Source organism: Cydia fagiglandana, chromosome 17, assembly GCF_963556715.1.
Source record: "Cydia fagiglandana chromosome 17, ilCydFagi1.1, whole genome shotgun sequence".
Classification (NCBI taxonomy): domain Eukaryota; kingdom Metazoa; phylum Arthropoda; class Insecta; order Lepidoptera; family Tortricidae; genus Cydia; species Cydia fagiglandana.
In genome coordinates, this window is record NC_085948.1 from 3,781,547 (window position 1) to 3,805,856 (window position 24,310).

Below are 24,310 nucleotides of genomic sequence, written 5' to 3' on the forward strand. Positions count from 1 at the left end.
GACACAAACTTTGTGACGTCACTTTAACTTCATCAGTAACCGAAAATTTATTTAAATTATTTTATTCGCTATACATTTAAATAACAAGTTTTTAAAACGATAATCGTTTTTATTCGTTTAATTTTCTTTCCTAAGCAGTTTTGGGTTTTAAAATTACTAATATTTATATCATCAAAAATATTTTGCTAAAATATTAATAATACTTAGGTACTTAATTCGATTTGGCCATTTCGTAGAAAAAATGTGACGTCACACTAGGGGGGAGGGGTTTGCCAAATGTGACCAAGTGTGACAAGGAGGGGGGGAGGGGTCAAAAAACCTAGGAAATTCGTGTGACGTAATTAATGGATGACCCCTTTTAGCATTTCACAGAGGCATACCAAACGAGAGTGTTCGGTCGGAATATATGAAGGGGGCCTATCTTTACTTATGAAATTGATATATATGCGAACTATAAGAACAGTTTATTGCACATTTGTTGAGGATGGATAAAGGTTTATGTCCCGATTTCAGATAAATCGTTATATCCGTTGAAATAACAAGTCACGAGTCAGATTAATCTTTCTTTATTTTCAATTAAGCACAGAATAGTACAGTAACCCAAGTTAGGTATCCAGTCTAAGTCGTCAGAGACTCGTCACTCGCCCGGTGTTCGTACACGATCCAATATGTAAACCATACTACATAAAGCTCCATACATCGGATGTATCAACGTACAACCAAAGAGAATAGAGTGTATAGAGGCGGATTGTCAAAGTAAATTATGTAGCCACAGTAAATTTTCTGCCATCCTTCGATAGAAAATTAAAAGTGTTAGAACGCCATTTGACTTTGATCCTTATTCTTTCACAGATATATTCGTCTGTCGAAAGATGGCAGTAAATGTATTGTAGTTACATAATTTACCATTGACAGTAAGTCTCTATTTCAAATTCTCTTTGATACAACTAAAACTTAAAACTAAGATACATAATTTGTTCTAAACGGCGACTTTAACATATCAATAAAGTGAACAATTCCTTTTATAATTAACAGTGATTTAAATGTCATTTGTCATGCGGTTAGTATAATACAGGAATATTTAGTTTAGATACATTTCAAACTTAATTGATTAAAGGAATATACAACAAAGTTCTAATAAGGTACAGACAGATGTAGTGCAATTATTTTCCATCGTATTTTCACGGAAACATACGAACGTGTCTTGCTATTTCAGTCAGTCTCGGTACAAAAAGTACTGAGGTTGACTGAAGTAGCATGACACATACGAAAATACGAATATTTCCGAGAAAATACGATGGAAAACAATTATGCACTACATCTGTATACAATAATCTCAACATTTTATTAGAACCTATTAAACCGTATAAAAAGACAATTGGAAACTTGTTCCATGCGTGTCACCATGTCGCACAAACAAATATAAAGTCAGACATTGGAATGTTAACTAATTACGCTTAATATAGAGTTAATAGTACCAAAATACAGCTTAATAATAATTAAATACTTAAAATAATACAAAACCCCGCGCGGGTTCGACAACGCAAAGCGCCCGCCACGCAACACATGGTAAAATGTAAATAATCCAAACCGGTAAATTACCGGTTATTAAAATTAACCGGTTAATAATCATAGGCTTGAATACCCTAGTAAAATATGAAAAGCAACGAATAAATGTACCTACCAATAAGCGAACACGCGTAAAATATGGCCGACACTTGTCAGCCAACATCAAGCGACTTAGCGCAGGACAGTCTAACAGCTGTTTAAATTACACTTCTAATAACGGAATTGTACCACATTCATGCAGCTTGATATATATTTTTATAATAATCAAAGAAATGAAACTTCAGTTATAAAATCCATTTATACCAACGATAACATAGAAGTTTAACATTCGGGGCGGCAGTGGCAACACTTAGAAGAAATGGAATGCAGACAAAATATAATTTACTCTACATTTAAAAGGTACCTTATCATTACACCGAAAAATATTTGGCTCATTTTATAAGTTAATATTTCCTCCGAAACTGTATAGCGATATATTTTTGCTAACCATTTTGATTGATTCACGATAGAAATCAAGTAATATCTGTTCTTGTAGGTTATGCCATATGTTTCTTGGTGTAACACTTGAGTTTAGTTAGGGGTTAGTTAAAATATGTTATGAGACCGGCATTCTAAACAGTTTTTAGTTAGTCGCCGAGCCAAGAGCGTGATCACTAGAATATCGGTGCAAAATGTCTAATAGATACTACGTTATTTAGAATAGTCCGTGGACACCGGCATACGCCCCAATAATTACCATATAAGTAACCATATCATTATATAATAAGTCTTTCCTTCTACTTTAACAATAATTTGTTATAATATTTTTATAACCGATTGTATTTTTTAATATTTTTATTTTGTCAATGTACACGAGTTTGTATCAGTGCTCAATATTTATAATTACATATATAATATTATATAAAATTCGTTGGCTACCTAAACGAGTGGTGTTAGCTATGAACGACAACGGGAGCTACGGTAGGGAATGGATACATTAATTTACAATATAATAGGAATAAAGCGTGACTTATGTACACTCTACTACTGGTATCGATTACAGTCCTTACACTCATATAGACAAGGTTTACATTCGATTGTTCTCTGAGAGGTGTTACCGATATAAGGATTTCTATACAGTTCTAACACAGTACACGCCACGCGAGACTCCTCGCAAAGAATCGTAGCAAGACTCTAGCTTAAACTAGACTTCTAGGGAAAACACTAATATTGGAGAAGGGCTAAAATACGCGCCTGCATTTAAAGGGCGATATTTTTATCTAAGTACTTTTAATTCCTTACGTGCCATTCATTGAGCATTATCACCTGTCCCCATATAGATATATAACTACAATATATTATTGCTCAATAAACATATATATATAGATGGTAGACACCGCGATGTAGCTCGGTGTTCGCGAAGAGACATTAGAATAGTTTCAAAAATATTTATAGTTATACGTTTTGTATACATAGAGATAATTTTATGTACATAAGAAGCGTTTTTCAGCCCGAAGTGGCTTCGGGCTTAATTCGAAGTGATCTAAGATTTATTATAATATAATAGGAAAACTGTGTGACGCCATCCGCTGCTACCTGAATGCTGAAGGGTTACCTATACGGTTACAGACGTAGACTTCGAGCACCAACCACCAGAACAGTGTCCGTGTCAACTTCCATCAATTCCTTTCGAAGAGAAGAAGAATACATTCAGATCTGTTTACTACGTTTAATATTTACATATATACAGTTAGCTCCAAAAATTAGACACATTTTAGATTATTTAGACAGATTTATACTTATTATTGTTTTTGGAGCTAAGTGCTTATGTAAACACATTCTATTTATGCTCTTCAGTACACGGAATCGCATTAACATATTTTACATTCTGAGGTAACCAAATAATAGTGAACACAAGTAATATCTAATCTAAAGCTTTACATTTTTATATAATTTTAGATAAATTCAGAAATCGTTTAAGTTATATATTTTTCACTTCAGTCTGTAACAGTGGTTTAAACATTAGACTTGAAGAAACGTAGCTTATCATGTTTTACAATTGACCTTACATTCGAACCGTATCATATAACAAGGCAAGCCTTTGTCCGCTACACGTTCCCCTATTCTTCAAAATACATAGAAATTAGAAAGTCGATTCGAAGTTTTAACTTGGCCTTGCAAGCAAAGCAAGCAAGGCCTTGGCCACACTTTAATGTGACTATTGTATAATTTTTGTTTGGTATAACAATTGTCACTTTAGTTAGTACTAAATATTCATACATAAATTTTAATTTTCACTTGTTATTCAACAATGATTTACGTCAAAATTCACTTTCCATCGAGGCTTGCAACCGGTTAAAATAATTTTGTTGCATAATTTTAAGTACAAAACAATCACTTTTTGCAAATGCAAATTGCCAGGATTTTGAAGTCGGATAAACTCTGCATAGCATTTGCAAGACTAAACTGGGGTAAATGTCATCAGTCATTTCTGTGCAATGCGATACAAAGTTATTTTAGTAGACAGACTCTAATACAAATTACAAACTTTAAATAAAATAAATACTACAACGAAAACTCCAAACCGGTTAATCGGTATATGTAACCGGTTAGTCGCGGCGGATTCACTTGAGCGGCATACCGAACATATGCTGCAGGAATGAAAAGATACAACCAAAACCGGTTAATTGGTATGTGTAACCGGTTACGCTTGTAGTCATGGCGGAGTCAGTTGAGCGGCAGACAGAACATACGCTGCAGCAATGGAAAGCTACAACGAAAACTCGAAACCGGTTAATTGGTATGTGTAACCGGTTGTGGTTGTGACCGGTTAGTCGTGGCGCAGTCAGTTGAGCGGCATACCGAACATATGCTGCAGCAATTAAAAGCTACAACCAAAACTCGAAACCGGTTAATTGGTACGTGTAACCGGTTGTGGTTGTGACCGGTTAGTCGTGGCGGGGTCAGTTGAGCGGCAGACAGAACATGTGCTGCAGCAGCGTGGGCTTGCGCGGCGGGAGCGACGAGCACACCGAGTCGTAGTCCGACGACGACGACTCGCCGTAACCGAACGCCTGACAACAATCAATAATGTATTTATATAATGCAATAAAATGAAAAAAATATATCGATTATAGGATAAAAAAAAATCAGAACATTTGTCAACGTCATCGTCTATCAAACATTGAACACCTTGGCACCTTGTATTCTCTATGGGATCACAGCTGGCGCCGTAACGTAAATCAGTTCGTTGATTGGTAGGAAAACTGTCATTTTATGACGCTAGGCGGTGCGGTGTGTTTCCGTGGTGGCCTCTACCGTAAAATCGCAAATATATTTTCCCCGTAAACCCTTCCCCTCCTCGAGCGACATGAGGAGCGGTTCACGTACTCGAAGCCTCGAACTCTGGCCGATGTGTTGTGAGCCTTATCTCTGCAGTGTAAGGTGGTATTTACCATGGCGGGGTCGTGGTAGGGGTGCGGCAGGCAAGCGTGGTGTCACACGCAGTCCTCGAGGGACATGAGGAGCGGGTTCACGTATTCGAAGCCTCGAACTCTGGTCAATGTGTTGTGAGCCTTATCTCTACAGTGTAAGGTTGTATTTACCATGGCGGGGTCGTGGTAGGGGTGCAGCAGGCAAGCGTGGTGTCACACGCAGTCCTCGAGGGACATGAGGAGCGGGTTCACGTATTCGAAGCCTCGAACTCTGGTCAATGTGTTGTGAGCCTTATCTCTACGGCGTAAGGTGGTATTTACCATGGCGGGGTCGTGGTAGGGGTGCGGCAGGCAAGCGTGGTGTCACACGCAGTCCTCGAGGGACATGAGGAGCGGGTTCACGTATTCGAAGCCTCGAACTCTGGTCAATGTGTTGTGAGCCTTATCTCTACAGTGTAAGGTTGTATTTACCATGGCGGGGTCGTGGTAGGGGTGCAGCAGGCAAGCGTGGTGTCACACGCAGTCCTCGAGGGACATGAGGAGCGGGTTCACCTACTCGAAGCCTCGAACTCTGGTCGATGTGTTGTGAGCCTTATCTCTACGGCGTAAGGTGGTATTTACCATGGCGGGGTCGTGGTAGGGGTGCAGCAGGCAAGCGTGGTGTCACACGCAGTCCTCGAGCGACATGAGGAGCGGGTTCACGTACTCGAAGCCCTCGAACTCGGACTGGTCGATGTCTGCGATCACGTTGCTGTGAATATAACAATTTTTTACGTTAGTCAATTACATTTGTACAATAATAATATAGAATATCGTAAGAAAACTGACCATAATTCTAGAATCGTCCCAGTGACGTAATGTACTGGCAGACTGTAATGTACGTACGTAAATAAGTAGAAGTTTTATTTTTCCCTTTTTTTCCTCACAAGTGTCATGAAAAACATGATGTGCCACAGGCGGTAACTCGTGTTAATTAAGCCCTCGCTTTCGGCTTCGGGCTTCAATTCACACTCGTTTGTAAATTCTTGTTGTTTGCCGCCCTTAATACACAATAAAATACACCTTAATGCACAATAGAAGTATCACTATAGTCTACTCGTGTATTCCTAGTCTAATCGTGTATTCCTATAGTGTACTCGTGCATTCCTATTTTCTACTCCTGTATTCCTATAGTCTACTCGTGTATTCCTATAGTCTACTCGTGTATTCCTAGTCTAATCGTGTATTGCTATAGTGTACTCGTGCATTCCTATTTTCTACTCCTGTATTCCTATAGTCTACTCGTGTATTCCTATAGTCTACTCGTGTATTCCTAGTCTACTCGTGTATTCCTATAGTCTACTCGTGTATTCTTATAGTCTACTCGTGTATTCCTATTGTCTACTCGTGTATTCCAATACTCTACTCGTGTACACCTCGCAGATGTAGTACTCACTCGTTGTCGGGCGTGAGATGCACGGGCTCGTCGGTGAACTCGGGCGGGAAGTTGGCGAGGTCGCGCTCGCCCTCCAGCCGCGGCTTGAACGGCGGCACCACCTGCTTCTGCTCCAGCTGAAACACAAACATTATCATATTAGATACAAATCTCCCCCCCCCCTCTCTCTCTCTCTCTCTCTCTCTCTCTCCCTCTGTCTCTTAGGATATTTTGTATGGGCCGTCAAAAACTTAATAACTGAATATGCTTAATATAACATGCCTTCGTCAAAAGTATAAAGAATTATCTTTTTTATGGTTTAGACTTCAATACTTCTGGCAAAAGCTGTCGTGAGGCGGGGTAAAAATCTCTGATTATTTGACGAATAATATAATAGGTTGAATCCTCAATCGAGAGAAACTACTATTTTTTTATCTATGTGATTGGGCAGCTGACGTTCACGAGGTTTCATTATAAATCTCCTTCTATTACTAAAATTCACTTAACGAATCATAGCCCCGTGTGAACTTGGCACATAAAATCTGATGTTGTCTTGCGGTCCACATGCGTCATATATCCACGGACAGACCACTTGACCAGATGTACTTTTAATAATATTACTTACCACAAATAGTATGGCGTCACGGTAGACCTCGTCGGAGATGGCGGGACGAGATTGACAAATTTGACAGAGACTGGTGGGAGACTTCCAAGAAATAATAAGAGGGAGGCCTTTGCCCGACATTATAAAAATATAACTTACCATTTCCCACTCGATGCTCTTGAAGAAGGGATGCTGTACGATATCCATGAAGCCGCTCTCGCCGCAGCCGAGCCGCTCCGCGGGGCTCTTGTTGAGGAACCCCTTCAGCACCGACGCGGCCTTCACGGACAGCGAGCGGGGGATACGGATCGTCTTCTCTAGGATCACCTGGAACATGTTAAGTAAAACTGAAGTTATATTGTGTTATGTATCTATGATTCCTTTTGCAACCCGACTAGTTTAAACTATGGTAAGGATTACCAGGGTAGGTTGAGTAATAAGATATTCTTAATGCAGCCTCCATCCGCAGTGGGAAACCGCGTATCTGACTATGCCAGACAGTCTGCCAACAGGGCGAGATGGTGGGAGATCGTGCGAAGAGCTGTGTCCGCCTCTACTACCGATGCAGACGCCTCAACCTGACCACGACCGCTCTATCAAAAGAGATACGACAGAGAAGATTGCAGCCTCGAATCTCTACGTGTTATCCTGTGACTCCCATCTTCCAAGTGGACATGGACATCCCAATGCGAGGGTAGGTTGAACGACTAAATAAGAAGGATTGATTAGTCGACTTGACAATCCTTATTTAATCTCCCTTCCCAAATGAACCAATTTGTTAAATACAGACTTACTAACATTTCGTAAGTCATCTTGACAGCATGACTGTCATGACGCTGTCCTCAATTGACATGAATACAGTCCAATCGTAAGGTCTGTGTATTTTTGAGATGTGCATCACACTGTAGATCGTCTGTGGGGGTATGAGCACCAAGCTAAGGATCCCCTCTACTATTATTGAGAGTACGTCTGCTGCCAGGAATCCGCAAGTAACCCTCAACAGTGATGTCACCTTAGAAGAGTCCTCAGTGTTCTTGTCGGGGTTGCCCGCAGCCTGGGCGATGTCGAAGGGACTCCTTCCAGCTAACATCTCGTAGGTGAGGACCCCTAGAGCCATCAGGATCAGGTCAACAGTCTCACCTGGAAGAGGTAGTCCTCAGTGTTCTGGTCGGGGTTGTCCGCAGCCTGGGCGATGTCGAAGGGACTCCTTCCAGCTAACATCTCGTAGGTGAGGACCCCTAGAGCCATCAGGATCAGGTCAACAGTCTCACCTGGAAGAGGTAGTCCTCAGTGTTCTGGTCGGGGTTGTCCGCAGCCTGGGCGATGTCGAAGGGACTCCTTCCAGCTAACATCTCGTAGGTGAGGACCCCTAGAGCCATCAGGATCAGGTCAACAGTCTCACCTGGAAGAGGTAGTCCTCAGTGTTCTGGTCGGGGTTGTCCGCAGCCTGGGCGATGTCGAAGGGACTCCTTCCAGCTAACATCTCGTAGGTGAGGACCCCTAGAGCCATCAAGATCAGGTCAACAGTCTCACCTGGAAGAGGTAGTCCTCAGTGTTCTGGTCGAGGTTGTCCGCAGCCTGGGCGATGTCGAAGGGACTCCTTCCAGCTAACATCTCGTAGGTGAGGACCCCTAGAGCCATCAGGATCAGGTCAACAGTCTCACCTAGAAGAGGTAGTCCTCAGTGTTCTGGTCGGGGTTGTCCGCAGCCTGGGCGATGTCGAAGGGACTCCTTCCAGCTAACATCTTGTAGGTGAGGACCCCTAGAGCCATCAGGATCAGGTCAACAGTCTCACCTGGAAGAGGTAGTCCTCAGTGTTCTGGTCGGGGTTATCCGCAGCCTGGGCGATGTCGAAGGGTCTCCTTCCAGCTAACATCTCGTAGGTGAGGACCCCTAGAGCCACCAGTGTCAACAGTCTCACCTGGAAGAGGTAGTCCTCAGTATTCTGGTCGGGGTTATCCGCAGCCTGGGCGATGTCGAAGGGACTCCTTCCAGCTAACATCTCGTAGGCGTGGACCCCTAGAGCCCACCAGGGTCAACAGTCTCACCTGGAAGAGGTAGTCCTCAGTGTTCTGGTCGGGGTTATCCGCAGCCTGGGCGATGTCGAAGGGACTCCTTCCAGCAAACATCTCGTAGGCGAAGACCGCTAAAGCCACCAGTGTCAACAGTCTTACCTGGAAGAGGTAGTCCTCAGTGTTCTGGTCGGGGTTGTCCGCAGCTTGGGCGATGTCGAAGGGACTCCTTCCAGCTAACATCTCGTAGGTGAGGACCCCTAGGGCCCACCAGTCGACGCTGAAGCCGTACTCCTCCCCGCGCAGGATCTCCGGCGCGATGTAGTTGGGCGTCCCGCAGAACGTGGACGTCGTGTCGCCGGGGCGGACGCCCTCCTGGAATTTTATATAAACGGTTAAAAAAAGGCTACACTAATTGCTTTGGTATTTAGGGCGAGGTTGGGTTTGTTAAGTATCACCAACCCAGTCGCTTTTAAATGATGGAAAGGGACCTAGGTCAGATAGCACTCGCTTATGTCAAAAATATTGCATCAAGTTGCTATAGCGAATCTATCAACGAGGGAAATTTAACCAGAAAACAGTCAACAAAATTCAGAGATTAAGATTTCATGTACATTTCTCAAAGACTTTGCAATGTCAGCTCGACCGAGGTGAGATGCAGGACTTCAGGATGTTTCTAGTGATAGATTAAAATATATATGTATACAGGGATTTACATTTCTATGGGATAGCAAATTTTTTCTTCGCGATTACGGCATTGGTCCCATGTCCCATAGTAAAAGTTGTGACATTATGACCTATAAAGTCACTACGCAGAGTATGAACGTGTGTTAAAATTTCACCCTGTATAATAAATACTAAAATAATAATAAATATTATAGGACATTTTTACACAAATTGACTAAGCCCCACGGTAAGTTCAAGGAGGCTCGTGTTGTGGGTACTCAGACAACGATATATATATAATATATAAATACTTAAATACATAGAAAACAACCATCGGCTTCATAGGCAGGGTCACTACCCACTAGGTCAGATTGGTCGTCAAAATGTATAATAAAGTCAGACCTTGCACATGCCGTAGTCGGTGAGCTTGATGTGTCCCTCGTGGTCCAGCAGCACGTTGTCCAGCTTGAGGTCGCGGTAGATGACGCCGCGCTCGTGCAGGAAGTGCAGCGCGAGGGAGATCTCCGCCGCGTAGAACCGCGCGTGCTCCTCGGGCAGCCGCCGCTGCCGCTGCATGTGGAACCTGGAATAACATCATTTTATTTGAAAATCATGTGCTAATATACCTATACAAAAGTTTCATAGCCTCAGTTTAACAGTGAAGTGACCCGAAAGTCAGCACTGATCTTCCGGCGAGACCAATGTTCAACATCTTCATAAAAGACCTGCCCGACCAACTTTTGCACTCCACCCCGTTTTTGTATGTACAGTCAGCAGCAGATATACCTGAGCGGGCAAGGTGTCCAAGAAAACATATACACTTCAATCGTCACAAAAATAAGGACATCTAAGTTGTCATTTTAGCGTAGGCTTTCAGTTCGTCACATATATCTTAACTTCTGAGTTTTTCTTTAACACATACACCCTTATTTAATCACAATGACAATAACGGTTAGAATGTCAGTGGTAACTAAGCACTCAAATTCAAGCTGCTGTCATTAATACCTACACGCACTGCCAATCACGTACGTCAGCAGCTAGGGTGCCACCAGTTGCTAAGCAGTTGTTATTTCAATGGTAACTAAGCATCAACATTTTATCTGTTTAAATAAATACTGTAGCAGCTACGAATTGACACCTCCTTTCTTAAAAAAATATTTTATCGTCAAGTGTCAAACTTAGACAATAAATAAGTAGGTCATACGAGAATGATCGGTTTTTTATTTTAACTGTCATAGGCGGCCGTTCTTCCAAATCGTAGAGCATATTATATGTTAATATATTTATTTAGCCCGCTTATTGTACTAAAATATACTATATAGTACTAAAATACGATGCTCCGCATCGATCAAAGAACGAAGGAGAAAATATAGAATTGTAACTTAAACGTTCACTGTCCCAGTCTGACATTTAAACCTTATGGCTTTGTAATAGAGGCTAGCTGTGGCCCCACGTGAGGAGCACGGGCAGGCATATCCAACTATGACTCCTCTCTTTATTTTGTTGGTTGGACTCATGATCCGCAAGAACGGTGCCTCCTCTTCTATAGATGTACCTATGCGATAAAACCATCACTGCCATGCATATACCTACGTAATATGCTAACTGTTGACCATAGGAATGACGAATTTTGTTTTTACAACTTAGCAGACAGGATAGAGTATACGGAGTTATATACGGTATGTATCGGATCGAGGGGCCGGGGGGGGAGACCCATTGATGTTTGGGTATGCTGAGCAGCTTTTGCTATGGGACAACCCTGAAACCCCGGAAAAAAAATTATTCTCCCATAGAAAATTTCAACATCAGACCAGCAAAATGTATGAAACTTCCAATTATTTTTCCGCGTTTTCGGGGTTGGTCCCGTGGTGGAAGTTGTTCAGTGTGACCTGAACATTAATGGGTCTCTTTCTTGGCCTTTCATTCTGATACGTACTGTATATCTTTGAACTTATTGTTAGTATAACCAGTATAACCTAGCAGTAGGTAAACATCAAATGGCATTCCGCACAGGAGTAATCTAAGGAACGCCCACTGCGGGTTCAAACCTACAACGTCCTGTTAGAAAGTCGTACATACGCTACATGTGACATATCTTCAAAAAACATAAACTTATTAATATAAACCACAAATTAAGTAATACTCGTAATAGAAATGAAACCCAAAATAAAAACTGTAATCTCTAGGTGCATCCGACTGAGATTTGAACCCGCGGTCTCTGCTTTGAAAAGCAAACGCCTTAGTCACAAGACCACAACGTGCCTTGACAATTGGGTCTAAATTCGGCTTCAGTTAGCTTTCGCTATGTGTCACTCATTCGTATTGATGATTCTATTAAATAAAAGAAATAGTTTGCAGTAAGCTGACTGACAGGCCTCTGTCAATGGTTGAAGGGCAAAACGTGAGACAGATGTATGTGATGACAAGACTGTACTGCTTTCGATGATTGTCAAAACGCTTTACCTGAAATTAGCATAGCTATTATTCATTCAATATACGACCATACATGTATGCTTTAAACGTCTATTTTTCCATATTGTTCAGATATATTTGACACGTTGACCGCTTAGATACCAGTGGTTCTTTGACAGCTAAGGTATCAATGATTTGTTGTAAGTGTAGAAATTAATGAATAGCGTCTGTTAAGATATTTGTGACATGTTGAGCGCTCACAAGTAAATGCTGCCATGACAGTCAACAACTTTTTGACAGTTTAAACGTTTACCTCTCTTTGAGCACCTGGAGTGTATAGCGACTTCTGCTGCTGACTGTACGCAAAGAACCTCCAATTCCCTATGGTACAGTGTACAAGTTATCTGGTATGAACTTGAATAGCTAAACAGGTCGATCAGTCAAAGTGTAAAAACTCACATTAGATCTCCTCCGCGCACAAACTCGATGACGAAGAACAGTCTACTAGGAGTCTGGAAGCAGGAGTGCAGCCCCACCAGGAAGGGGTGGTTGGAAGCAGTCTCGAACACGTGCTTCTCGGTCTGCACCCAGTCGATGTCCTCGTCGTCCGTAACGAGCGCCTTCTTGATCACCTTCATCGCGTACACGCGTTTCGTCCGCTTCAGTTCTACCATCAGCACCTGGGGAATATATATTTTGGATTTCATGTCAAGAAGCTAACTCTGTCGCAAACACTTCTACCAGAAGTACGAATTGCCATGAGACAAAACACAGCGCATTTTCAATTACTGATCTTGACATGTATTCTAAAATTGATAAGTCATGATTAACATCGCCTCAAACTTCTAGTCCGCTCTGGAGTTCGTTTTTTTGCGCGATTATACTGTATGATTTAGCTACCGTGCCTCTAAACGTGCTCGTGTACAGAGTACTATATTTTTTGACAAACATTTAACATTTATATAATGAAGACTGTGGACCATCGATTGCTTGAATAAGGGTCGGTTGCTCCGAACCGTCTTTCACCTTTAAAGAGTTCGCTAAATTTTATTGTATGGGAAGTCTCATAGTTCGCTGCCGAGTGACGTTAGTCAGTCCGTCAACCGTGGTTGGTGCAACCGGCCCTTAGTCATATTTGAGTTTAACGTCAAGTACCGGTATTTTCTATGATCAGTGGCCCTTACCTTAGCGTAAGAGCCGCGTCCGATGACTCGGATCAGCTCGAAGTCGTCGAGCGAGTACTGGCGCTGCGAGCCCGGCTCCAAGTCCTCGCGCGCCGGCGCCGGCGCGGGCGGCGTGTCCGGCAGCGGAGGCTCAGGGTCTGCTCTAGACCTGGATGAAAAAAATACAATTACAATTTTCTAAAATGTCAATGACGATTTAAAAATTCCAGCTAACGAGATGTGTTTATTCATAAAGTTTCTGTTAAATCTGATTAATAATCTTCGATATCCAGAAAGGTCAACTAAAGCTAATATTATAGACAAAAATACTACAGCTTCAGCAAGCCAAATGAATTGGACGAAGTTCGTGAACGTGTGTTGTTTTAACTTAAGTCTACTTACTGACTTCGTTACAATAGCTGAGGTGTAAGTAAGGTGCGACTCGGTGGAGTATTTTCTAAAGGCTTTGGTAAATAATTTCCATATTTGAAAGTCACTCTGATATAAAAGGATCAGAGTAACTCACCAGATGGACGGCTGACTCACCTGACGGACGAAGCACGGCCCAGGGTGCTCTCTCCATTGGCATCATCCTTGATCTCCACAGGGTCCACATGCTCGCTGGAGCACGGTTTCTGCACGAGCTTGTGGCACTTCTTGTGCACCAGCAGCTTGCACTGGATGCACTTGAATCCCTGGCGGCCGAGGCCCCAGATGCGGTCCTGGCAGAAGGCACAGAAGGCGCGCTGGAAAGGGAAAAGTTAAAAGTTGACTATATATTATGTACTCACTTGTACTATAGGTATTTAGGTTAGAAGAGATCATAGTTTAGGCAGTCGAATTTGTCCCCGCCGGGCACAGATGGGAATAAGTGTTTTCACATAAATCATTCCCATTTGTCCCCGCCACATGTATGGCGGCAGTCACGGGGGGCGGGAACAAATGGGAATAGTACAAAAGATATAATTAAACGATCACATAACGACTTTTTTCCTCTTACATATTTTAAGTCCCTGGATAACCAATACGTAGTTATGCCATGCTGTTTTATGTTTTCTGTCGGATAGAGCGGAGAGCCTTAAATACTTTGAATAAAATTTTCCAGCATGCTTGTAAAAGGAATCATTGTTTCCCATTCAATAACTCGCTTTAACTTCTAACTACAAAACGGTCAAGTAAAAAAAATACAACTCTTTGATTCAAAGCAATTCCAACTTCCTTCCTAACAAAGAAGTTTCCACTGTTAAGACAAGTGTAAATTGAATCCGACATCAACGCCAGCTGCGCAACAAAGTGGCGTGAAAGCTGGCGGGCCAGAAAATGAGCCGTTGCCGGACAACTTACTCTATTAAATCTCTTGGCCTGGAAGATATGCCCGTTGACGCGGTAGAGCTTCCGCCACCGCCGCGCGCCGCGCCTGTATATACTGCCTGCAAACAAACAAAAATATATTAAGAAGTGTAACGCTCTTACGGTAGATGTCGCTACGCCCTGGAACCATATGGTGGAAAGATTTGCTAGCTATGGATGAGGTCTTGGTGGCTCAGATGACAGCGCGCTGGAGTATCGATCCAGAGGCCGTGAGTTCAAGTCTCACCTGAGACAGTAATTAATCCACTTTTAAATTTATTCTAAGCTTAATAGCATCGTTCGCAGACGTTTCTGCTTGATAAAAATTAAAAATATATTGTTAAGGTCAAACATATAAGTAATTAAGATTAGTCATATACGTTAAATCGTGTTTTTTAGATTAGATTAATATTGTGTAAACAAATATTGTCGCCTGAAAATTCGGACCGTATTCAGCGAATCCTGTAAATCTTCGAATGGTGTTTTGTTTAATTTTTCATGTATGTTGCTAGTATTTTAGATTTATACAGCAAAACTGCTTGAACCGACGAAAATCTATTTCAACAAAAAAAATCTCATATTCTCTAACTATCGCAATAAAATGAATGCACTAGTATTTTCATTTTTAGTTAACTAAAAAAGCGAAATTACTTTCAAATCACGCGTTCCACAAACACTTCATGCGAACTCAAATCACGGCCTCGTCATTACCAACATATAGGCGCTAACAAGAGCTCCCCCGGGCCAGTTACAATTAACGACCATCCGATTGCCATTTCCACCCAAATTAGGCCACCACACCTCCTCCACTACCCCTGTAATCAATCTTACACCATTTCACACTTTGCTACACGATGACGATGCAACGTCGAGATTGTCACTTGTAATTCTTGCACGGTAATGACACTATTATCCCTTAACCACGGTAATGACACTTTGTATAGTGTACAAATAAAAAAAAATGAAAGTAAAATAAAGCACCTGCCAGATGCTTGGCGATGTCGCCGGTACAAGACATCGGAGTGGCGTGTCGATACGATGAACGTTATCGTTATTATCTTATCGGTTTAAAGCGAATTTAGTGAGGCAAGCGATTTATTTACAAGAAATACCTTTCGGAAGTAGGGAGATATCACAGATATGCAGTATTAGCGATTAGTGTTTTGTTGTTGGATTGATGGTTTTTTAGTCTAACTAGCATGTCTGAATCCAAAAACGCAACTTTTCTGTTAAAATTATCGAAATAAGTATATACATACGTACATATACAAAACAAGATTTATTTGATATTCGCGATAAAGTTATACTTCAAAAGGGGACTTCTTTGGAAATCCTTTCTGTCAAAGCGGTATTTAAAGTAAGTAGTTTATTTTTTCTCATAAGAATTTTCCGCGCAATCTGCACTTAACACATAATATATTATTTACGTCGGCTTAACGGGAACCCCCGGGCTTCCGTGCCGTAAAAAACGAAATTCAAAGGGCTCTTTCACTCTTTACTTTTAAACTTTTGAGGGAGCGAGACGAGGTTAAGAAAAAATTAAAGGATTTTTTTTACTCCCTCACGGTTTGGTCATTACCATGCCAGCTTTTACATGGTGATGACGTCGCCTAAAAGCTCAATTGATGTTGCGCTCGGTTAGCCAGGCTATTGTGCCACTTTATAGGGCAAAATTTTAATAGCGTGGTTAATTTTGAAATGAACTTATTTATGCTCACGGAAGCAGAAATGATGGGGATGTTATTTATGGTTATATGAAGGCAACGTTTTGTTTGTTAAATATGATGAGTAGATATGGATTACATAGAAGGGTATATCCGAAGTTCTTAGCGGGGATTCCATAAGCGACGATTACACACAAATAATGTAATTTGTAATGTTAAATATTCTGAAAATTCATACTATTTAACTAAATCATAAATGCACTAGACATGCGGAGAATTATATTATGTGAATTTGAAATCAAGCGTGTCTATATAATCTTACTGTTTTGAGATAGAGAGAGAATGGGCCACAGTTTTTTTTTTGCAGATAGTAATGATTTGAATTGGCTGCTGTTTCTCGGGTGACAAACGAGCTCAAGAAACATTGCCTTTTTACATACACACACGAGACACGATTTTCTCACTAAGTAATCAAATCTGGACAGATTTATAATTTTTATATACCTTTTATTTTAGATTTTATTTTAATTTTCACTTACTTTTAATTTTTATTATTTAATGTCATTATTATATGGACTAAAGATGAAATACTTAACTACTCATATGTATACCTATAGTGGAACCTCGATAGCGCGAAATTTAAGGGAAACACCAAAATGTTCGTGTTAGGGGAGAGGAGCCTAAAGCCCTAGCTTAGGTATATAGTGGGGCAAAGTGGGTGTTAGGAAGCTTTTATTTTTATTTAATAAATAATAATTAGGTATATACAAAGTGACACGGCCTTTTCGTCTTATATTGAAATTCGATAATTCTGTCGGAAGGTATTAAATTCGTTTTTAGTATAAAAAAAGAACTAAAATTCTTAGGCCTTTTCTGTTAGCTCACCCGCTTTAGGCCTCCCTCCCTATTCGGGTAAGAACTGCGAAACTGTAAACAGAAATACAGTGAAACCTGGTTAAGTGGGACCTGGATAAGTGAGAAACCTCTATAGCTGGGACTCATGGTGCGGTCCCGACACTTTAGCACTGAATTACCTCTGTTACTGAGAAAAAACGAACCTCTATAACTGGGATTCGTTGTTGTGATTTTATAGTCACATTTACCTCTATAAGTGAGACGGAGAGTGTATTTTACCTCTTTTACTGATACTATATTTATAAGATTACATTTTCCTAATTGTTTTTTAGAATTTTATAGGGAATTGACTTCTGTATCTGAGATAACGTCAATCTATGACCTCTCTAACTTGGACTTCATTGAACGATTTCCGTATTCTTACTAACTTTTAGTCTATCCACAAATTCTGCATTTGCCTAATTGTGTCTAAACAACTTCAAACTTTGATTTAGTTAATTTATCTAAGTACCTAAAACTACCGAAACGAAAGCTGAAATTTTGATAAGTAACACGAAAAAATTAATTTTCATTTATTAAATTTCTAATACGCAATGAAGTCCGTATCAAATTTAATTTAATTTTGATATATCTATCCATTGGAGAATCATTCAAAATAAATTCAAAGAAATATTTAAACAGGCTTAAAACATATTTAGGGACAAGGATTATTTTACCTTATTTAGTTTTAAAGATATTAATTATTAAATACCTTATTAACCACCTCTATAACTGAAATATACTCTATTCTCACCTCTATTAATGGAAACCTCTGTAAATGAGACAGAAATTTATCTGTACCTGGCTAACTGGGAACCTGGGTAAGTGGAAAACCTCTTTAAGTGAGACAAATTTGCTCGTCCCTTGAGATCTCACTTATCCAGGTTTCACTGTAGTAGTGAATACTTACGGTCCTCTCCCGCGCATGACATGCCCGGTGCCGGCGGCACATTCGGAAACACTGCAACAAACAAAACATTACATTATAGCGTTTAACAATAGCTATACCTCGGAGACTAAGCTTTGCTCGGAAGACATATAAAAACTCAAAAATGCGTGTTTTCCCAGAGATAAGACCTAGCTCTAGCTAGATCCCCATAAAACCCACTCGATTCGATTCGCCCCCGAAAACCCCGATATGACAAATTTCATCGAAATCGTTAGAGCTGTTTCCGAGATCCCCGAAATAAATAAATAAATATATATACAAGAATTGCTCGTTTAAAGCTATAAGATATAATATACCGGGTGTGGCCTGTAATACGAGCAAAACATTTAACTGTAGGCCGTACTCCTCATACTGACCAACATTTGTTCAGCAACTTTTAAAAATAACTTGTGGTTTGATTTTTAATACACTTTAAAGTTTATTCTAAGACGCAATGTATTGCGAATTTTGTTACGTTTAAGGCGTGACAAGCAACGTCAATCTCAATGTTATGGCGTGGCGATAGCGTCCATTGAATATAATATTTATTTTGTATGAAAAATAGGGACACTAAATACTTCATAATTTTTAAAAGTTGTTGAACAAAAGTGTCATCGTTTGAGGAGTACAATCTATGTTTTAATTATTTGCTCGTGTTACAGGCCACACCCGGTATATCATAAAATAAATATTAAGACTGCTTTAATAACTACTTAGTTAAAAAATACTGCTGAGTACCATTAACCATTATACATTTTACAAGCTGTAGATGTATCAGACAAGCAAATATATTCATAATTCATATTAACTATCAAGATTTTCGCTTTATATTTGAATTTTAACTAAACAAAAATTAATAGAGTTCGCGCGTTTCTGAAAATGCCGTATAAAATAATAAATTATTGTCTTTCGAGTTCAGTAACGTAATCCGTGTGTTCATTACCTATATTTGCAGTTAAAAAAAATGAGATTGTTCAATCAAACTAGTACAAAGCGTCACTTTATAGCTTGTAACTTCAAAACAAACAGAAAAATACCCACAACTCTCTAGTGCAGTAATGATTAGTTTAAAACAACAAAAGCACACAAACGTCCAGCAATCCCGTTTGTTTCCGGCCGAAATTGCATTCTGTCCGGAAAGAAGAGATTCCGTCCCGGTGCCTTTAAAAATAGAAGCCGACGCTGGTCTGTTGTGTTTAGTGTTTACATTTTAAAGGGAAGTGTTGACCCGGGTATTTGTTTTGGTGATTTAATACTCTGGAGTGTAATCCTTTTTCTGGCCGAGGGATGGGAGCGTTGAAGAATTTTAGGAAAATAGAAGAATATGTTGAGACTTCTGGAAAAGTGCTCTGTCGTCTCAAATTAAGTAGTTTTATTGAGATAGATGTTTCAAAACTAAGTAAGCACATCATATAAATACCAGGAAGGCATATAAATGGAGCTATGTAGGTATTGGTGCAAAATGTTACTAGAAAATATTTTCTGCGTCGGTTGTATACAAGCATACGGCACATTTAAAAGCGGTCTTCGTAGACTTGCAAATTTCACTTACTAAGTATATACAGGTTTTATTGGTATCATATGGTAAATCCCGACCCGATGGGGATTCACTGAGTTGACAGTTGTCATCTGACTGACAAACGTCTTCAAGTTTAAAGATTTTGAGTTTTGACACAGGTTTGACATACGATACTGTATAATACTTGTCTACGAGGCATGTGCACATCAGATGCGTGTGCGTATGCGTACACGAGCACACGCGGGTTGCAATATACGGATCCTTATGAGAGACGGCACACCCGGGACGTGTGCGTCCACAGCTCTAAAATTTTAGTGCACGTGCACGTCTACACACACGCATCCGGTATACACAGGCCTTAAGTAAACGTTCATTTACCAATAAAAAGTACTCAAAAACCATGTTGGAACCGAATTCAAAATTCCGAACACGTCCCTGCATTCATATTGAAAACAAATGAACAACTCAAACAGCAATTTCCAATTTCGAATAAATCTCGCTATCTCTTTAACGAAATGCTCCGTTTTTAAATTGCATTCTATTTTGAAAACTCACTATCGGGAAATATTTGCGCAGCGCGCAGCCAATGAAAACAAGCGCACAATCAAACATCAATTTCCAATTTGTAGTGGGAACTTTTTTCTAACTAGTCTTCATTTCGACGAGCATAGTTCCGAAAACATTCTCACACAAACAAACTTCACGCGCAAACAGTCGTTTACTTTCGCAAGCTCCTATTTAATGAAGCTGTTCCAAATGTGACTTAGTCCGTCGCTAATAAAGTTTAAATTTGAAAGGCAGAAAGAGTTAGATTTTAAAAGGCCTCCTGGAAATATTGAATATTGGGAGTAAACTACAGAGTACTTTTTGGAACAACTATTTTAATGGAGTTCCATGTTTGCTACCCAACCGCCGTGTTTAAAAATAGAAAATACTGAGAGCATTCTGAATGCGGAATGCTATAGGTCATTCCTTTGAAAGTTCGTTCGTCATTCCATTACGATTCCTACGAGGAATTCGAAGCTTTTTCACTAAGTTCCGGACTTTTAAATAGTACGTCGACGAAAAAATAGGCAAATTGAACGTCCGGAGTTTCGACTACTTGGACAACTTTGCCTACTATGCCAAGCATCGCCTGCATTTAAAAACACAGGTATTCTATAGCAAACAATCGTCTACTTATAAGTAGTTCTTTTTAACCTTTTATATGTGCGTGGTGGTCAAAAGTCGTGGGTACCTTCAAACTTCGGTTGTGCTGTATACTAGTAGAGCAGAAAAAATCGTTCTCACAAAATAGCAGGAAGATGACTAAGAATTCGGCCAAGCCCCGTAGACAACATGCTAATCGCTGCCGCTCCGTAGAGAACGAAATGCAACTGTCACTGTCACACTAATATGGAAGAGTAATAGAGAGATACAAAGCGATTGTGACCGTCGTTGAGGAAATTTACGAGATGCTTTCGTTTTAATAAGTACCTACAAATATTTAGCTGCATCTCATTTAAATTCACTTATACTTATGCATGTTGTAAACTACGTGTAGGTATGTGAGGTGTGCAATAAAGAGTATAAATTGTATTGTTGTTATAGGGAAAAGTGTACCATATACAAACCATCCTCCTGGGAAACTCAGTCCATTCGTTTAAGTAGGTACTTACAGTTTCCGTAGTCAGCTTTCTAATTGGAATGGAATAACTGCCAAGGTTTAAAAAAAGTAAAAACAAAACTAACAAGCGATCCCAAGCGAAATGCGAGACTTTTAAAAACATTCTAAGCTCGATTCAAGTAATGCACTATGCTGTCATTAAGCCCGAATGCAGAACGCGGGCGAGTTTAGTGTTTGGGGGCCAGTGTTATGTGAACTTGATCATTAACTGTAGGTAAGTATAAGTAAAAAATTTATAAGTTCAGTGGTATTATATCAATTGTTCGCCTTATGACTGCTATCTATTAAACTAGAAGTATTTTATATTCTTGGAACAGTAAGATGCCGTGATAAGTATCAGAATCAGAATCAATTATTTTATACGTGATAAACTTAAAACTAAAATTACATACAAAAGTATAACTATAAACTACAAGTAGGTATACATAAAATAGTTAAGAGTTAAAGTTAACCACGAAATAGTCTCGCCTCAGCATAATACTGACCCGAAAGTCAGCGCTGATCTCCCGGCGAGACCATATGAGTCACGATCGCAGCCGTACGACACGGGCCTACCATAAGATAAGCATGAGCGCAGCCTTTGCAGCGGCGACCGACGCCATCTTGTCTACTGTCTATGGCATGGCACTATAAGTGTTGCTTTAGCCAGGCGTATCTCACTCCGCGATTTCGTCGCTTTGCAGCGGCGACTGACGCCATCTTGTCTACTGTCTATGGCATGGCACTATAAGTGTTGCTTTAGCCAGGCGTATCTCACTCCGCGATTTCGTCGCTTTGCTACAGGTAGCTAAAAGTAAATCCGTTCGGGCCCAATTTTGGGGTTTGCCAGAAGCCGCGCGTGGCGCTGTCGCCACCTAGCGGCCATATGTGCTGATCGTAACAGACGCGTTTTGTTAGAGAGTGCGTCTTCTGTACTTAGTACTATTATTTATTCTGTGCTGTAGCGTAACTATTACTAAATAAAGTGGTTCTGGTTTAGCCATTTTCAAAATTATCCCGTTTTCAAATTTTCCGATGCGCCTTACCGGGTTCGTTGGTACTTTCAATTCGCCAGCGCTCTTTAAGCTACTATAACAACACGCTGAGTGGACGGGCTATCCAGCTCGCCAACAAAGAAAAACTTTGTAATTCCAAAATTGCATTAAGTGCTTTCTTTCGGAGGAAAAAGGAAACATTTGAGAACTTGGCTTCAATTACGATTGTGTTTATTCTTATTGGATTTTATAGGGAATGGAGGCCAAGTTTAAACATATTATACGATATGACATGACTTAATAAATGCTTATTTAAAATTTATTTTGTTCTGGTCAGTCTATAATAGTGCAATTTTTAATTTACTTACATTAGATAGAAGTTTTTTAAAGTTTTTAAACATACCATTTTTTACTTAGTGCAATAATCATAAAGTTAATACATACATATTAGGAGCATCCTGCGATTGTGGTGGAGTGGTAATTATTTTTGGCTTTATTTTATTTGTGTCAAAGTGGATGGAAATCTCAAAAACAAACAAGGAAAATCAAATGTACCTATTTATTAAAAAAACCTAGTTTTGAAATACCTGTAAATATTTACTTCAAAAATTTTTCAAAAGTAGCAAATATGACAAATTGGCTCAAGATTGAAACCTTTCAATGGTCCTTTCGATCCCAGCGTTGTTAGGTTCCTAGGCAATGCCAGTACGTTTAGGCTTCTCGGTGTTTAAATACCGATATCGCCAACATTAAATAAATAAATAAAAATAAATAAATAAATACTATAGGACAATTTTACACAGATCGACCTAGTCACACAGTAAGCTCAATAAGGCTTGTGTTGTGTATACACATGTATAATTACTTATATATATACAGAAAACATCCAAAACTCAGGAACAAATATTTGTGATACACACACTAATAAATGCCCTTACCAGCATTCGAACCCAGGACCTCCTGCTTCGTAGGCAGGGTCACTACCGACTAGGCTAGGAGGCCATTAAACATTAAGAACGTTCCTACTTACTGAATTAATTTTCCTATTACAAATACTGACTTATATGCAAGCATCTGCTTACAATCAATTTAATTAAACAGGCGTCCGTTCCCAACGGCAAAAAGGCCAGTTTAAATAGAGAACGTCTTCGATTTGCTCTTCCTATTTCAAACGCGGCGCTCTTATTGGCTGCAGCGCTGTTTTAACGGACAGGAAAATGGGTTGCCGACTTCAGTGTCCCCGGTGTAAAAGGAGGAATCGACTTTTTCACCACCATTCGTGGCAGGTCTAAGTAATAGCAATACATTTAAAATACGCCAGATAAAAGTTATTAGGAGAATACGAACGAACATCAAACTGTCGTACAAATATGTTTACCGTTCAGTAAACTCTTTGAAAACAAGTTATTCAACTTGGTTACCGGTACTCGCTTATCTAGAATTAAACTTTGCCCGTTTACTCGTATTGGTTACTTTTTAAATAAATTTGGTCTGTTCTGGTGAAGCAATACCTACGTTCATAAAAAGACGAAATAGGTAGTAATTTAATTATACGGAATACGGATTGTACCTTCAATTTCTGTTTTAACGAGGAGATTAGGAAAACAATAGTTATCCTAATCTCTCATTAGATGATATGTCAGCAACACCACACGTTACGAGTACTCTTAACATAAAAAAAACCGGCTAAGTGCGAGTCGGACTCGCCCACCGAGAGTTCCGTACTTTTTAGTATTTGTTGTTATAGCGGCAACAGAAATACATCACCTGTGAATATTTCAACTGTGATAGCTAGCTATCACGGTTCGTGAGATACAGCCTGGTGACAGACTGACGGACGGACAGGGAAGTCTTAGTAATAGGGTCCCGTTTTACCCTTTGGGTACGGAACCCTAAAAAAATGTTTTAGGCCAAAACAAGTAGGTACAACCTTAATTTTAGTAATGAAAGTCAGCAAGAAAGTTTACCAAAGCAAACTTAGATACTTTCCTTTCCTGCCTTTACTAGTTATCTAAGCTCATTCGAGAGCAATCTGTTTACCTGGTGGCCCAAAACTTGGCAC

General features: G+C 40.0%; 1 protein-coding gene across 1 annotated transcript in view; it reads right to left on the bottom strand.

Annotated features, from left to right (window-relative positions):
• Positions 1-550: 550 nt before the first annotated feature.
• LOC134672994 (atypical protein kinase C) overlaps positions 551-24,310 on the bottom strand; it is a 212,202-nt gene continuing 188,442 nt past the window's right edge. The window contains exons 3-13 of the mRNA XM_063530953.1: positions 18,072-18,122; positions 14,598-14,683; positions 13,800-13,999; positions 13,275-13,422; positions 12,550-12,770; positions 10,081-10,261; positions 9,175-9,387; positions 7,160-7,327; positions 6,418-6,533; positions 5,604-5,733; positions 551-4,622 (exon numbers count right to left, since the gene is read on the bottom strand). Coding sequence (XP_063387023.1) covers positions 5,646-5,733; positions 6,418-6,533; positions 7,160-7,327; positions 9,175-9,387; positions 10,081-10,261; positions 12,550-12,770; positions 13,275-13,422; positions 13,800-13,999; positions 14,598-14,683; positions 18,072-18,122 — 1,472 coding nt within the window. The 3' untranslated portion in view covers positions 551-4,622; positions 5,604-5,645. The remainder of the gene's footprint in view (positions 4,623-5,603; positions 5,734-6,417; positions 6,534-7,159; positions 7,328-9,174; positions 9,388-10,080; positions 10,262-12,549; positions 12,771-13,274; positions 13,423-13,799; positions 14,000-14,597; positions 14,684-18,071; positions 18,123-24,310) is intronic.